Consider the following 15908-nt stretch of genomic DNA (forward strand, 5'->3'; position numbering starts at 1 on the left):
CCCTGTAAGAACAAAGAGACTGAGAGAGAAAATAGCAGCAACAAAATTTTAGAAGGTAAAAAGTAGATGGATGAGTGGTTATTGACTTGGGCAACTCAAGGAAGCTGCTTGATTTACACAACACTTTAAATCTGTCCAAAATTTCAGGAACTAATGGTTTTAGGTAGCTGTGGAAGTTGAGTGTGAAGACTAAAAACTAGAGAATTCATCAAAATTCCTGGTTAAGAAGTAATTAGGACACTACTACACACACTCCCTCTTCCACTCTTTACAGCCAAGCATTCATCTTTTTACTACATTAGAAGACGGAAAGTTTATACTCTAGGAAGAGTAAACAGAAGTCTTCTAGACTATAGGACACCAGGCATAGTGAGGGTGGGAGTACTGTAGTAAAAAAGTATTAGTAATCCAGGAGACTGTGGTAATCTAAATGGTACTAACAAGTCAAAGACCACAAAACAACAATGACGATGATGATTTTCCGGACAGAAAACCACTGGAAGAAGGTCCTATCAACCTCTGATTACTGTGTCCAGAAAGTCAGGTAACGAATTGAAGTATGCTTCAATCTGCTTCCATAAAGAAAAGGCAAATGATAAAAACTGACGCTTAAAAAATAAGTAAATAAAACGCTAAGTTCTACTTACAGACATTCAGCAACATTCAGCTCTACATGTCCCATATCACCCACATTAATTAGCTGAGAATTTATCACAACTAACAAAAACAGAATAGTAGGCAAATCCAAGAACCCTTTACACTCTGTTTAAAAGCTCATTTCATCTTGTCTCTTTGGGCCAAGAGTCAATGTACTAAACAATCTCTGTGAATACTCCTGAGATAGGTGAAGGTTGGTGACCATGTCAGAAAAAAACATTATTATTCATACAAAAGACTTAGAGCCTTCGTTTTTTTTTAATTGTTTTTGTTGAATAATTGATCAAAGCAGAACTTAAGTATCTCTGATACTGTCCTGCATTTCATGAAACTAAAAGTATATGTCCATATTTAAATCATTTAATCTCCAGTAATTTCTCCTTTTCAGTCTTGTTTTTACATAGGATTATACACAAGCAACAGTTATACATCACATACTTCTTCTTCCCCAGATACCAACACAAGAACATGCCAAAATACATTAATACAGATAAAACTGTACCTTGAACACCTTCTAGGAGTAAATCAACTCCCTTCCTATAAAAATCAGAAGCAGCTTCATAGTCATCTTCTTCTTCCTTTTTTAAAGCCAGCTTTATTAATTCTCCTGCTTTCTCCAAATAATCTCTCTTGCCAAGCTTGGATTTTAAACTGCCAGGAAAGAGGCCACGACTTTCCCGTTCTTCTTCTGTTTTACTCTGTTCACTGTCAGAAGCAACAGCCCCTAGTGCTGAAGAATCCGAAGAAAGACTGAGACCAAAAGTTCTAATGGGAGAATTTTGATTGGAAGCCATTCCATCATCCAACTCAGCAAGAGAATCCACATCAACAGTAAGAGATATTAGATCACTGTCACTGGAGAAGCCTAGAAATATGATCACAATAGTAAACAGATATTAAACTGAGAATCAGCCAAAAGAATACAAATCATACTGACTATTCATTTTTTCATACTACCTATGTCAATCAGGAAGGGGTAATTTACTGATGGAAGTCAGTGTCCAGCAATTTGTTTCAGCTTAGTTCATTCATTTTTTTTTAATATCTTTATTGGAATATAATTGCTTTACAATGTTGTGTTAGTTTCTGCTGTATAACAAAGTGAATCAGCTATACATATACATATATCCCCATACCCCCTCCCTCTTGTGTCTTCCTCCCACCTTCCCTATCCCACCCATCTAGGTGGTCACAAAGCACTGAGCTGATCTCCCTGTGCTATGCAGCTGCTTCCCACTAGCTCTCTATTTTACATTTGGTAGTACAGTCAATGCAACTCTCTCACTTCGTCCCATCTTACCCTTCTCCTTCCCTGTGCCCTCAAGTCCATTCTCTACATCCACATCTTTATTCCTGTCCTGCCCCTAGGTTCATCAGAACCATTTTTTGTTTTAGATTCCAAATATATATGTTACTATATGATATTTGTTTTTCTCTTTCTTAGTTCATTTTTGTACTGTATCCCTACAGCTGTAGAAGACAGTCTCCTTGCCTTAATCATCAAACTAAAACTGAGACAAGTCTTTATCTAGCCTTGTTGTCAAAAACAGCCCTTACCACAAGATCTCATAAACTATTTATAGAAGGCTGATGCTTGTATACACAGCTGCTGTGAACAACAGCATTATGATAAAAGGAAGAGTAAGAGCTTTAGAGTAAGACAAAAAAGAAGCGCCTGGATCCCCACTCTTTAAAACTTACTGTGTGACCAACAGCAAGTTACTTAATAATATAACTTATCATGCAGGGCTTTAAATGAGAAAAAGAGTTAATGGATATAACAGGCTATCATTAAATTATAACTATTATAGCAATTACAAAATAATTATTTTACGATAATATAATGTATCCTCAGAGGTGTGCTTTTTTTTTTTTTGCAGTACACGGGCCTCTCACTGCTGTGGCCTCTCCCATTGCGGAGCACAGGCTCCGGATGCGCAGGCTCAGCGGCCATGGCTCACAGGCCCAGCCGCTCCGCAGCATGTGGGATCCTCCTGGACCGGGGCACGAACCTGTGTCCCCTGCATCAGCAGGCGGACTCTCAACCACTGCGCCACCAGGGAAGCCCCAGAGGTGTGCTTTTAAGTAACCATCCATATCTGGAAAATGTATGCCACTTACGGTTTTTTTTAACTGAAGTATTTTGAAATTTACATTTCAGCCTCCTCCACAAGCTTTTGGAGGAATCTTTGGTCTGTATTTGCATCTTAGTTTTCTGACATAAAATGAATAATGGGTGCTACTGAAACATTTAAGCAATGAAAATTACTTCTTCCATTTCATATAACTGACTTCATGGTAAGTGAGCTTGAAATACAACAACAGTTATTAAACTTTCTGGTCTTAGGACCTCCCCTTACATTCTTAAAAATGATTAAGGACCTCAAAGAGCTTTTATTTATATGGATTGTATCTGTAAATATTTACCAATCTTGATATTTTAAAAACAGACTGAATTTTTTTTAAACACGAAAGCCCATTACATGTTAACATACTGTTTTTTCCTTTTTTTTTTTTGTTCATTCATTCTCGTGTTACAGGACCTTTTTATCATTTCAAGTTTGTTTGCTTTTTTAAATTTATTTTTGGCTGTGTTGAGTCTTCGTTGCTGCACACTAGCTTTCTCTAGTTACGCCAAGCAGGGGCTACTCTTCGTTGCGGTGCGCGGGCTTCTCATTGAGGTGCCTTCTCTTGTTGCGGAGCATGGGCTCTAGGCGTGCAGGCTTCAGTAGTTGTGGCACGCAGGCTCAGTAGTTGTGACTCGCGGGCTCTAGAGCACAGGCTCAGCAGTTGCAGCGCACAGGCTTAGCTGCTCTGTATCATGTGGGATCTTCCCGGACCAGGGCTCGAACTCGTGTCCCCTGCACTGGCAGGTGGATTCTTAACCACTATGCCACCAGGGAAGTCCCAACATAATTTTTATAAAAATAACTAAGAAGTGCCATTGTGTTACATTTTTGCAAGTCTTGTTAACAGAAGATGGCTGGAGTCTCATGACTAATTCTGCACTCAGTCTGTTGTCAGATGTTTTTCTGGTTGGAAAATTTAAAGAAAATGTCACATGGGTAAGTAACTGAAAATGGGGTGAATATTTTAATAGCCTTTTCAAATAACTGTGGCTATTGTTTTTTGATACTACCAGAAAACTTAACAAACAGTAGTTTCTTAAAGGTTAGTTTACATGTGGAATATAAATTTCTATCAATGTAATTTGTTTCTGTTACATTCAAATCCATGGGTCTGTCTTACACACACTGAATGGATCTTTTATCATGCATGAGTTTGTAACACCAAACCCTGGTCATTTTGAAAATATTAGTTCCCTGAGTTACACAGATCCTCCAAATGGTGACAAATTTCATTATTACAAAATCATATTTGCTACTTACCACCAACAACATCATCAGAAAATTCTTTAAGTATTGGAAACTGTCAGGCTCAAAGTGGCTGATACAGGTTCTCCAAAATTCTAATTTGGGACTGAAAACTAGAATTTTATCAGTATTTGGCAACAAATACTGTTAGCTGTTTTGCTCGGAGTGGCTGATACAGGTTCTCCAAAATTCTAATTTGGGACTGAAAACGAATTTTATCAGTATTTGGCAACAAATACTGTTAGCTGTTTTCCTTGAAGTGTCAGCTCACTTCATTCATTTTCAAAAAAAACATCTGCTAAATACCCAAGTCTGAATAATGATAGTTTGTATGTCAATCATCCTTTCAAACAAAAATGGGGTCCCAGGGAAAAAGTAGCTAGTTTATGGCTCAAATAATTGCACAAGTGCTTTCTCTCAAGGCAACCATGGTAGTTCAGCACACCAAGTGTTTTATGTATACTTCCATGTCATCACACAGAATACCAAGAAGACATGTACCCAAGGGTTGAGATTTAATAAAATTAACAGTTTTTACTGCTTTATCAAGGCTTTATTCCTAGGTGAAACTACCATTGGTATTACTGCAAGTATGTGCAACAATTACTGTTACAGTCTCGTATCACTGTCTTGATTCCTGCTCAAGTACATCAGTTTTATCCACCATTGCTTTTGGATCATCAAATGTCAGCAGAGTGGAAACAGCAAATAATTTCCTAGATTATTATGAAAATAGTTTCTGCCTTGGGCATCCCCTGAAAAACATCTCAGGGATACCCAGCGGTCTGAAGACCATACTTTGAGAGCCACTGATTTATATCATTAAATAAGATTGACAATAGGGTTAGGCAAAACTTAGGTCTGGCAACAACTATGAGATCTGCATCTCCATTGAATACTGACTGCCAAGTTTCTCATAAAGGAAAATATATTAAGAAGAAAATGATCTCCCCAGGATCATATACTAAGTCAAAATTAAAGGTGGATTTGAGTGTACAATTCTAGATCAGGGATCAGCAAACTTCTTTTCTGAGGGTCACAGGGTGACTATTTTAGGCTTTATGACCTCAGTCACAACTAATCAACACTGCTGTTGTAGCATAAAAGCAGCCACAGACAATGCCTATGTGAAAAGTGTGCCTGTGTTCCAATAAAACTTCTTATATGGATGTTGAAATTTGAATTCCATATAATTTTCACATGCCACAAAATAATATTCTTTTGAATTCTGTCAACCATTTAAAAATGTAAAAACCATTTTTAGCTTGTAGGTCATATAAAAACATGTGGTAGGCCAGACTTGGCCCATGGGCCACAGTTTGTCAACCCCTGTTACAGACTCAAATTGCTTACTTCATATGGAATAAAGTTAAGTTAGGGTAAAAACATTTACTGGCAGCTAAGCTGAAATTTCAAATCAGCTTTAGACACTACTTTGGCACTCTGTCAATATATCCTGTTTTCAGGGATTCTGGGGTTTTTTAAAATCCTTAGAACGCTCATAAAGTACTAATTTTGTTCCCTAAAAGCAACAGATCTCATTAAACCCACAATATCAGATGAAATTCACTGGACCTAGTGGAAATCTTTTCAATTCTCTGACATTTCAACTGTATAGACAGCACTTAAAATCAAAATCTCTTTATAGCAATCTACAAAATTATTTATCCACTGCTCTGAGCAATATATAAACTTTACAAGAGATTTTTTAAAATAATTTTTAAATATTTTATATATTCCATACAAATTTATTTCCTTAAATAGTTATCATTATATAACCTGGTCCATTGAAATTAATAAACAAAGAAAAAGATGTTTATACAGCTAATCACAAAACAAAGGAAATGTTACAGATCTTTTGTCTGCTCTCTGATGTCTTGTCACTATAACCTCCACATCATCTATCACATTGTACTGTTTCATGCTTTGCCTGATTTTCCTTTCTAACAAGAAAAATAATACCAAAGGGTAAGAGGGTAAAGTTATGTGTATTCAGTTTCTTGGCTTTTGACCATAAACATCTAGTCACATAGTCATATTTCCTCTTACTTTTCCAACCTTATTTTATTAGCAAAGGAAATTATGATTAAATGAAATTAGATCAGAAAAGTAAGACCATCAAAACACCTAGGGAGAAAGTCAGATAGTAAAATAGAGTAATAAATAAATATTCTATACAAATTGTTTCCTTTTCAAATTCTACCTAATTCTAAATGAGTGTTTCTTTTTTTTTTAACAGATCTTTATTGGAGTATAATTGCTTCACAATGCTGTGTTAGTTTCTGTTGTACAACAAAGTGAATCAGCCATATGCATACATATATCCCCATACACCCTCCCTCTTGAGCCTCCCTCCCACCCTCCCTATCCCACCCCTCTAGGTGGTCACAAAGCACCAAGCTGATCTCCCTGTGCTATGCAGCAGCTTCCCACTAGCTATCTATTTTACATTTGGTAGTGTATGTATGTCACTGCTACTCTCACTTCGCCCCAGCTTCCCCCTCCAGACCCCGTGTCCTCAAGTCCATTCTCTATGTCTACATCTTTATTCCTGCCCTGCCACTAGGTTCATCAGTACCATATTTTTTTTTTTAGATTCCATATATGTGTGTTAGCATGTGGTATTTGTTTTTCTCTTTCTGACTTACTTCACTCTGTATGACAGACTCTAGGGCCATCCACCTATAAAGGAGGAATGTTTCAAAATAAACAAACATAAAAACTAACAGGTTAGGTAGAGGAAATTTTTTAGCCTAAAGAGGAGAAGCAAAAGGAAACAAAAAGACTTGTTCTGGTTTAACCTTTTTGGAGGACAATTTGGCAATGCATACCAGATGCAAAACATGCTGGTATCTTTGGCTCAGAAATTCAACAATTTATACCAGAAATAAACAGAGACGTGAAAAAAAGATCCATACATAAGAATATACATCACAAAAACTAGTGCAATTGGAAATAACAAATTCCTAATGATAGGAGATTACGGCACATCCTTATGATAAAATATTACAGTTATTAAAAATTATGTTATAGAAGAATATTTAATGCTAAAGTATTCATGCTCTATTAATCAAAAACAACAAACTGCAAAGCAGTATATATATACTATAATTCTAGTTTAAAACCACAAACACAGAAAAAAAGTCTAGGAAGGTACACTAAACATTAACAGTACTTTTCTCTGTATGCTGGGACTACAGGTGACTCTTATCATATTTGCTGTATGTGTATGACAAGTCCTTAAGGCTCTGTATGTGAAGTATATCAAAGAAGATATAGCAAGAGCTAAAACTGGGAATTTGTTTGTAAATAAAGATATGTTATACAGACATAATTTATAAAATGTATGAATCATGGCCAGCAGCCAGTGCCAAGAAACATCTAACTTAAGAGAGAAGACAGACATGATTATAAAGACAGATCTGTATAAAGCAGACTAACCCCTGACACTTCTTCCTTATTTTCTTCCTTTAAGTCTCCTCTTAAGATGCACCCTAATATACCTGAAAAACCTAACCCTATCATATTTCCTCAACCATACACTGCAGCTAATCTAGTATTATCTGATATGTTTCTCTTCCCTATTGAAGCAATTTCTACCTTCCCTTCTTCTCAATGAAGGGAATTCCCCAACCAGCTCAAGAAGAACACTCCCCGTCTACCACCTCAGCAATGAATATGAAAATATAGATGGAGGTGTGTGAATACTCAGTACCTCGTTTACTCACCTTATATCCTCAATAAACCTACTTAATACAGGGCTTGCTAAACTCCTTGACATCACAGTCCTGTCATTTAATCTGTTTTTTACAAAGCTACACATATAAATATCACATGACATGGACACTAGCTCCCTGAAACCCAGAAAGTTAACAAGTAAGATAAAGAGAGCTGCAAGCAAGAAAGAGGTTCTCAGTTAAGGTGAGTAGGAAGAACACTGTGGATAAGGCAGGGCAACAACTGACAATACAGAGACTATTTGTCAAAAGTTAAACCAACTTGAAGTCAATCCATGTTTAAAGGGGCCCTCTGGGCCATCATGAGAGTAAAAGGTGCATCCTTTACCAACACCATCAAGTCAAAAACCTAAGCCTTTTTTGGAAAGGGTGGGGGGTGGAGGGGAGTCAAAGGTACTATGAAAGCGTTCTGCCTCCAGGTTCATATCACAGAGATTCAAGTCTCAGGGCTATTAGAGGGCCCCAGGCGACTGGTTAAAAAGCAGCTGCAACAGTTCACCTACCTACCCTCACCTTCTGTGCTTTGAACCGCTCAGAGTAGGGCAGTGTAGTGTAATCTGTCTAGGATACCGTCTCTGAAAGACAGGCACCAGGGGAAAAGGTTGAGTTGCCATAGAATAAATCTTTATACTATAAGCTATCAGAAATCTGTATTTGAAGACCATCTGCAAAAAAGAGATCAGTTTCCTTTAGAACAACAGGTGGTCTCTCATGGCCAACTATATATAAAATACATGGCCTCATTATTATTAGCTGATAGCTTTCACTGAGCCCTGAGGTTCAAATATTGCCATAGTCAATGAAAGGGAATTTCTACTTTTCCTAGTAGCAATGACTCAAGCTTCACACACAAAGCAAGATTTCTAGCGAGCAGAACAAAGGTCACCCTGAGGTAGAAGACATACATATCAATCTCCATTAAGAAACGAGCCCTTATAAATATGATTTTAAGTGAATACCTAAACCTAAAAGTTGATGTTAGTCAAGATTCCTGTACCTGAATAAAGATGCAGACGTAGAGAATGATCTTGAGTACACCGGGAGGGGGAAGGGTAAGCTGGGATGAAGTAAGAGTGGCATGGACTTATATATACTACCAAATGTAAACAGATAGCTAGTGGGAAGCAGCTGCATAGCACAGGGAGATCAGCTCAGTGCTTTGTGACCACCTAGAGGGGTGGGATAGGGAGGGTGGGAGGGAGACGCAAGAGGGAGGAGATATGGGGATATATGTATATGTATAGCTGATTCACTTTGTTATACAGCAGAAACTACCACACCATTATAAAGCAATTATACTCCAATAAAGATGTAAAAATAAATAACTAAATATTTAAAAAATAAAAACACCCACAAAAAAAAAGTCTGTACTTGATTACCAACTCATCATTCAATAATAGCTATTGTTACTAAAAAGAACCATCCCTTTGACGTTTCACATTTTTATAATGTCCTCGATACATGTCTTTGCTTCACCGTTGAAATTTTATAAAAAAACATCAGAATATCTACTGCATATTTGCTTGAAAAAAAGAGTAAACTCATAAAACAATAAATCAATCACAATTACAACCCTAATTGTTACTTTACTGTTGTGACCCTACTGTTACCTTACCATGAACAACAAAGATCTATGAGTTCCCTTCCACTTCTACCTAATGAACTTTTTTTGCTGCTACTCTCCATAATCTACTCTGCAAATCAAACCTGTTACCAGCACATAAGTAACTCACACTGAGCTTTCTATATCAAATATGTATTCTCACTGCCTTCCCCTACATAAAATTAAATCTCATTTCAAAATAGAGTTCTGTGATTGCTATTAAATATCTGGAGTGCCGTGACTGCCTTAGGCACCTGGCTTAATTTCTCTGAAATTCCAATATTTAATTGTAAGATAAGAGATTTACCTATATCATTCCCAATGTTCCTTCTATTCTAAAACCTATTCCCACAACATATTAATATCATGAATTTTTTATTTGCCCCACCCGACTGCTAAACTCTTAATATCCAACGTTATCCTCAATAGCCCTAGAGTTGTTAAGGGTCAATACTTATAATTTGTGTAATTTGTTTTATATGCACACATAACCACAATGACACATTCTCATTTGTGCTTATCTTGAGAATAATAACTTATTCTTTTTTTCCTATTTATTTTAAACTTCTCCACCAAAGGAAATTCAACTAATAATGGACAGTGAATAAGAGTTAAGTAGATAAGCACTTAAGAGAAAAAGGAACTTCAAACTGAATAAGCACACTCGAAAGTAATACAGAAGGGCCTAGAATTAGCCCAGTAACAAGATTTACAGTTCTCATGGTGCCACCTAGCGGACATTTGCACTAAATTCTACTTTAAATTTAAATTACTTTTAATTAGGCTTTCTATATTTTGTCATCTTTGTGCTTACCTACATAATAGAAAGAATTATTACCCTGCCACCAAATAAATACACAAATCTTCAACTGAAAGTGATTTTAAGAGGTCCCTTACATAGACTAGCAATAGATGCTATTCTCAAAATATACATCTCATTTACTCTAAAAATAGTTAATTCAAGACCGCTTAACAGATCCTTTCTTGTGTCTACAATTGTTACGATGAGCACTTAGGGAGCTCTTACTCCACAACTTACAGGCAAAAAGGAAAAAAAAAGGTAAATTTGACTACTCCAGGAGACATTTAAGAATATTTATTCTTAAAGATATGCTACATATAAAAAGCGGATCTCTCCATTTGTATTTGTGGTTATGATCACCTAATTATTTTCTCTTATTCGCTGCATACACCTGGAAAATGTCCCTCCCAAAACTGCAAAAGAAGTCAAGTAATGTACTAGGAAGAGGAAATGACACAGTTTACCAGATGAGCTTATACCGACATCAAAGGCTCCAATACCAAGGCCAACATGGCAGTAAAGCAACCTACATCCTTCCAACAGGCCAACAGATGAGAGAAACATATCAAGAAGCTCAATTCCCAGGCACCATTTTGGCCAGGTTTCCACTAATGTCACAGTAACTTTATAGCTAAGTTTAAGTCAACAGAAAGATGGAATTTTATAAAGGAAATAAGATGTTAACAATCAATTAAATCTTCTTTCATCTTTGAGAAAATATAGTTTAATTTCACTGAACAAAGGAGACAAAGAGCAACCAGCATTTCATTTTAAAAACATAAAACAACATTAACGTTTTATCTAAAAACCTACTGAATAATTTTATAATTTTCAATTTCATATTAGATAAAATACATTTAGCAGTTAATCACCAAATTATTGGTTTTATGAAACCTTAAAGAGGTTTCCTCTATCATACTATACTATAAAATAATGAAATTTTTTTAAAATCCACTAACCCAATTCTTTACGTTTTCCTTAGAAAACTTTCTTTCAAGGTAAATTAAGTAAGACCTGTTGATTGCATTTTATGGTACTAATAAAAATGATGATCACTTAGCCTCTACATATGTTCTCTGTCACTCTAACTGAAGGACCTTGGCACAGCAGACTATATATTAAGATTTGCCCTTCTGGACCATTCCACTGGCAAACTAAATCACAAGTATGAAAAATGAATCCACCTTCAAAACACCATTTAAAATACTACACTCAGAGGAGCTGTTACGGAGTAAATCACCTCCTCACATTTTGGCTCTGAATTCAAATCTCAAGCATTTGCCACCACAATCCCTCTACAACCTTCCATTTCACTGCATACCTGTGGGGCTTGGCTGGCTGCCAGGTTTCCCCTCTCTTTTCCTACTAGAAGCCCTCTCCCTTGTTTGTCTCTGTGGTTTGCAGACCTTTTGGTATGAAAGTAAATCTTCCACTTGGCTAGTATGCCAGACAATCTCATGATATTTAAAAGTCATTTTTCCTCTCAAATAACAATGAATTTGCAAGTTGTCTGACACTCCGAGCTGTATTTGTCAACAGGTATCTTTCAGCAGGATTAATTAGCAAGGCATAGAATAGAGGCTTTTAAAGGGAGGGGGTAAAAAACATAAACATTAACAGCATTTCCAGTTCCATGTTTTTCATTCTTCAAGGATCACAGTGTGTTTCAGAGATGGTAATATAGTTAGAAAACTAAACTATGCACTGAAAGGATAAAATTTCAGTATTACTTTTAGGTACCATTAAGTCTTTTTCTGTGTTTTTAACAGAAATGTTGCCCCCAATTTCCCTCATAAAAGCATATTCCTAAATGATAACTGCTTCCAAGGAAAACTCAGCTTTTTGAAATGTCAAAGATAAACCCTGAAACAAATATACTCTACCTCTGCTGTAGGTAGGGTAGCCCATTCACCCTGTTTGCCCAGCTTGTTGGTTTATGCTTGCTGTCTTGGCATACAATAAGTACAGTAGCATCTTCTTCAATTCTCAGAAGTGTCTCGGTTTGGACAATAAATTATAAGCTCACCCTAGCTTATAAAGTTAGAGTTATAATCTACCTTAGGTTATATCTCCTTTAATATCAATACCTTTTTATTCCGAACAGCTTCCACATTTTACAACACCATCCCAAGGAAAGTTATCCTAATAATAATGCTCCTCCCCTTCTCTCCTAAACTAAGGCAAAAGACCTCTGCACAACTCCCATCCCTGATTACCTTATACTCAAATAGGCTTCTGGGACACCCTTCTCTCACCATGGTTGACTCCTACCTAGGTAATAAAGACTTATCAAAGATATCAAAGAATATAACCATCCCCAAATCAAATACCCTTCAATTTCTGCATCAAGAAACAAAGAGAGGGCTTCCCTGGTGGGGCAGTGGTTGAGAGTCCACCTGCCGATGCAGGGGACACAGGTTCGTGCCCCGGTCCGGGAGGATCCCACATACCGCGGAGTGGCTGGGCCCGTGAGCCATGGCCACTGAGCCTGCGCATCCGGAGCCTGTGCTCCGCAACGGGAGAGGCCACAACAGTAAGAGGCCCGCGTACCACAAAAAAAAACCTCTCCCACAAATCTTTCTAACTCTCCTACTTGTCCTCTCTTGGACATCACCAAATCAGCACATTTACAGGCAGAAAATGCCCTCTCCCTCTTTCTCAGGAGTAGGAGTGTATCTCTGAGGCAACACCCAGATCAGGTTATCCCAGAAAAGTCACCCTCCAAGGAAACTAGTTCTAGAAACAGAGTCACCTTAGCATCTCAAGCAGTGATTAGATTTTCCAAAGCCTAGCAAGTATCTCAGATCAAAACAGGTCGTGGAGAATAGATTTTCTTTTTCCCAACAAACCTGATGGACTATAAAATAAAATTACTATCAACAATGTTTTTCTATGACCTCAGCTGATTCAGGATGGAGTCAAAGATATTGAGGACCCAAGGGAGACCCCTGGGCCTAAGGACCACATACATTTCACAGAACAGTAGGTGTAAGTTAATGGACTGTGCTTTAAGTCAATGAGAGCCATCATGAAAAATAAGAAAAGCTAATCACTTCTCAATGTGGTACCACCAAAAGAAAAATAAATTTTAAGTGCATCAGCCCACACAATGGATGGGAACTTGTTGTTCCTACCAAAACATGATGGGAATTACTGCAATAGATCTATGTCAATGTGTCTGTCACTGTATGACATCAGTACACATCCCCACAAAAACATCACTACAATGAGATCATGGCTACCTCCCATGTTAGAGTCATACACCATTTTCCTCTACCATAAATTCTTACTCATGAAAGAGATCAAGAAATATTATCTAGTCTATGATTTTTCTTTTATATAAACCAAACCTAAGCCACCTCAAACAAATCTAATTACTTATTTTTAAAGACTCCCCACCCTGTCCCCAAGTCTCTCTCTTTTTTAATTCCAAAATATTTTCTGGAAGAAAACTAGCTAAGGAAATTCAAAGATCAAAATATGTATTTTAAGTCTTCATAAAAATTCAAAGGTGGCTTAACAGAGGAATAAAACAAGAGATTAAGCATTCTTAAATTAAAGTGATTAAAAGTATAAAAATTGCTTTGGTTTAGACTCATGTTATTATAAAATATATCAAAAACACTAAAACTGCCTTAGATATATTCTTTCTGGTACATGACTAAAATTTTAAAGCCAGTCTTGAAATTAATTGTCTGAGAGTCAGATGCTGCTAAATAAACTTTAGCAAGGCATTCTTATACTAGACAACACAAATTCTGAACACTCATTATACCACATTTCATCAAATCTAAGAAGCCATTAATTGTAGGACAAATCATTATTTTACACATCACTGAGAAAGAAAAAATCTGTCTATTAAATGTAAGATATCATCAACCCAGTATTATGTACTCAATATCAGTGATGTTAAAACATGAGGGAAGAAAAGTATCTTAGAATTAGTGAAATATTCTCAAATTCCTATATCTACCTAATTTTGGCAAGGTAGCTATGATTTATAGTCTGTCACAATCAAAACCACTGAAATGAAAAAAAAAATTTTAATCTCTTACCTTCTGTAGTACATTCAGGAAAGCTATCAATGAGGGAATCCGAATAAGCTTCAACGGGACCAATCAATTCAGAACCATCATTGATTATTCCACCCTAAAAAGAACAAAGTAACTGTGCTTCATTGTCGATATGAGTATTTTAAAAAATCAGTAATGAGAACAATGGTTATCTCATCTAGGTACAAGAATTACAAAAATGTTCATCTATTAAACTAGATTACAACTGCTTTTAAAAAATCGATAGGAATATCAATATTGGTTCATCAAATGTAACAAATGTACCACACCAAGGAAAGATGTTAATAATAGGGGAAACTGAGGGAGAAAGGGGAATCTATGGGAAAACTCTATACTTTCTGCATAATTTTTCTGTAAACCTAAACTGTTCTAAAACATAGCCTATTATTTAAAAATTCAACAAGAATTTTACAATGTTTTTAATAACGTGTGGCTTTTTATAAAAGCATGTTATTTTAAATCTACCAAAAGTACTCATTAAAAAAAGTGCAGAGGGCTTCCCTGGTGGCGCAGTGGTTGGGAGTCCACCTGCCGATGCAGGGGACATGGGTTCGTGCTCCGGTCTGGGAGGATCCCACATGCCGCGGAGCGGCTGGGCCCGTGAGCCATGGCCGCTGGGCCTGCGCGTCCAGAGCCTGTGCTCCGCAACGGGAGAGGCCACAGCAGTGAGAGGCCCGCATAACCCAAAAAAAAAAAAAAAAAAAAATGCAGAAAAAGAAAAAGCCCACCAGCTAAAGTGGTGGGTATTACTCAGTATCCTTAGTAGTCACTAGTCTTTCTAATTAATGATAAATGATGGAATCCATTAGGAAGTCATTTAATTTTACCAAATTAAAAACTACAACACAGCACCTCAAGTGATCCGAGAAGTGCCTTATATTCGAGAATCATTTGAATGCAATGTACATAAGACTAAATAAATTTAAGATATTTTATTAAAGAGATACATTTTTAATAAATATAAAACTGATTTATCCATGTGACCATGATTTTAATTCTATATTTAAGTTTGAAAATTCAGGCCTGAAAAGATTATTTTCTCTTACTCTGTGTGCAACTAATGAATGCTCTATCAGGCAAGTGCTGTGGTGTGATTTTGTGCTGTGGCTTTATGGACTGAATGCTCCAATAACATATATAAAGGTTTATAACCCTTAAATAACTATAACTAATTAAAATAATAGCTCTTCTGCTCTTTAACATATTTCCTTTTACCTTCCACCCACAGTTCTATACCCCCAAACACGATTACCAGGATAGCAAAACCCAAGAGAAATACAAGACCCCTATTTCCTCTCTGTGTTAGCACAAAGAACTCAACAACTATCCTTCCCCTGCCCCTAACAACTATCTTTACCTAATCAAGTCTCCCTGCCAGTTCATCTTTGAGAAATTTGAAATGGTCCCTCTCAAATTAACAAATTTTACTTCCCTGAGTTTTAAGTGAACTGAAACTTTGAAAACGATTATTTTTAGAAGAATTTTTATCACATTATTCTATTTTTTAATTAAAATATTCAAATCACAGATTGTAACTGAATTTTTCTCCAAAAAGAAGAGTATCTATTCTAGACTAAGCCATCCTGTAAACAATATCCAAACCAAACCCTAAGAAAATGTAAAAGTATTCCTGAGAATTGTAATAGGCAAATTTGATTTTAG

The 15908-nt window shown here is 36.5% G+C and overlaps 1 protein-coding gene across 3 annotated transcripts in view; it reads right to left on the reverse strand.

The window, feature by feature from the left end:
* The window catches only part of RPS6KC1 (ribosomal protein S6 kinase C1), a 232740-nt gene that overhangs the window by 135900 nt on the left and 80932 nt on the right, over nucleotides 1-15908 (reverse strand). For 2 of the 3 annotated variants that reach the window (XM_032637882.1, XM_032637899.1), the window contains exons 5-6: nucleotides 14229-14322; nucleotides 1160-1522 (exon numbers count right to left, since the gene is read on the reverse strand). In XM_032637882.1, coding sequence (XP_032493773.1) covers nucleotides 1160-1522; nucleotides 14229-14322 — 457 coding nt within the window. The remainder of the gene's footprint in view (nucleotides 1-1159; nucleotides 1523-14228; nucleotides 14323-15908) is intronic. The other variant, XM_032637891.1, reaches the window with a different exon arrangement.

The sequence above is a fragment of the Phocoena sinus genome, chromosome 1 (assembly GCF_008692025.1).
Source record: "Phocoena sinus isolate mPhoSin1 chromosome 1, mPhoSin1.pri, whole genome shotgun sequence".
Taxonomy (NCBI): domain Eukaryota; kingdom Metazoa; phylum Chordata; class Mammalia; order Artiodactyla; family Phocoenidae; genus Phocoena; species Phocoena sinus.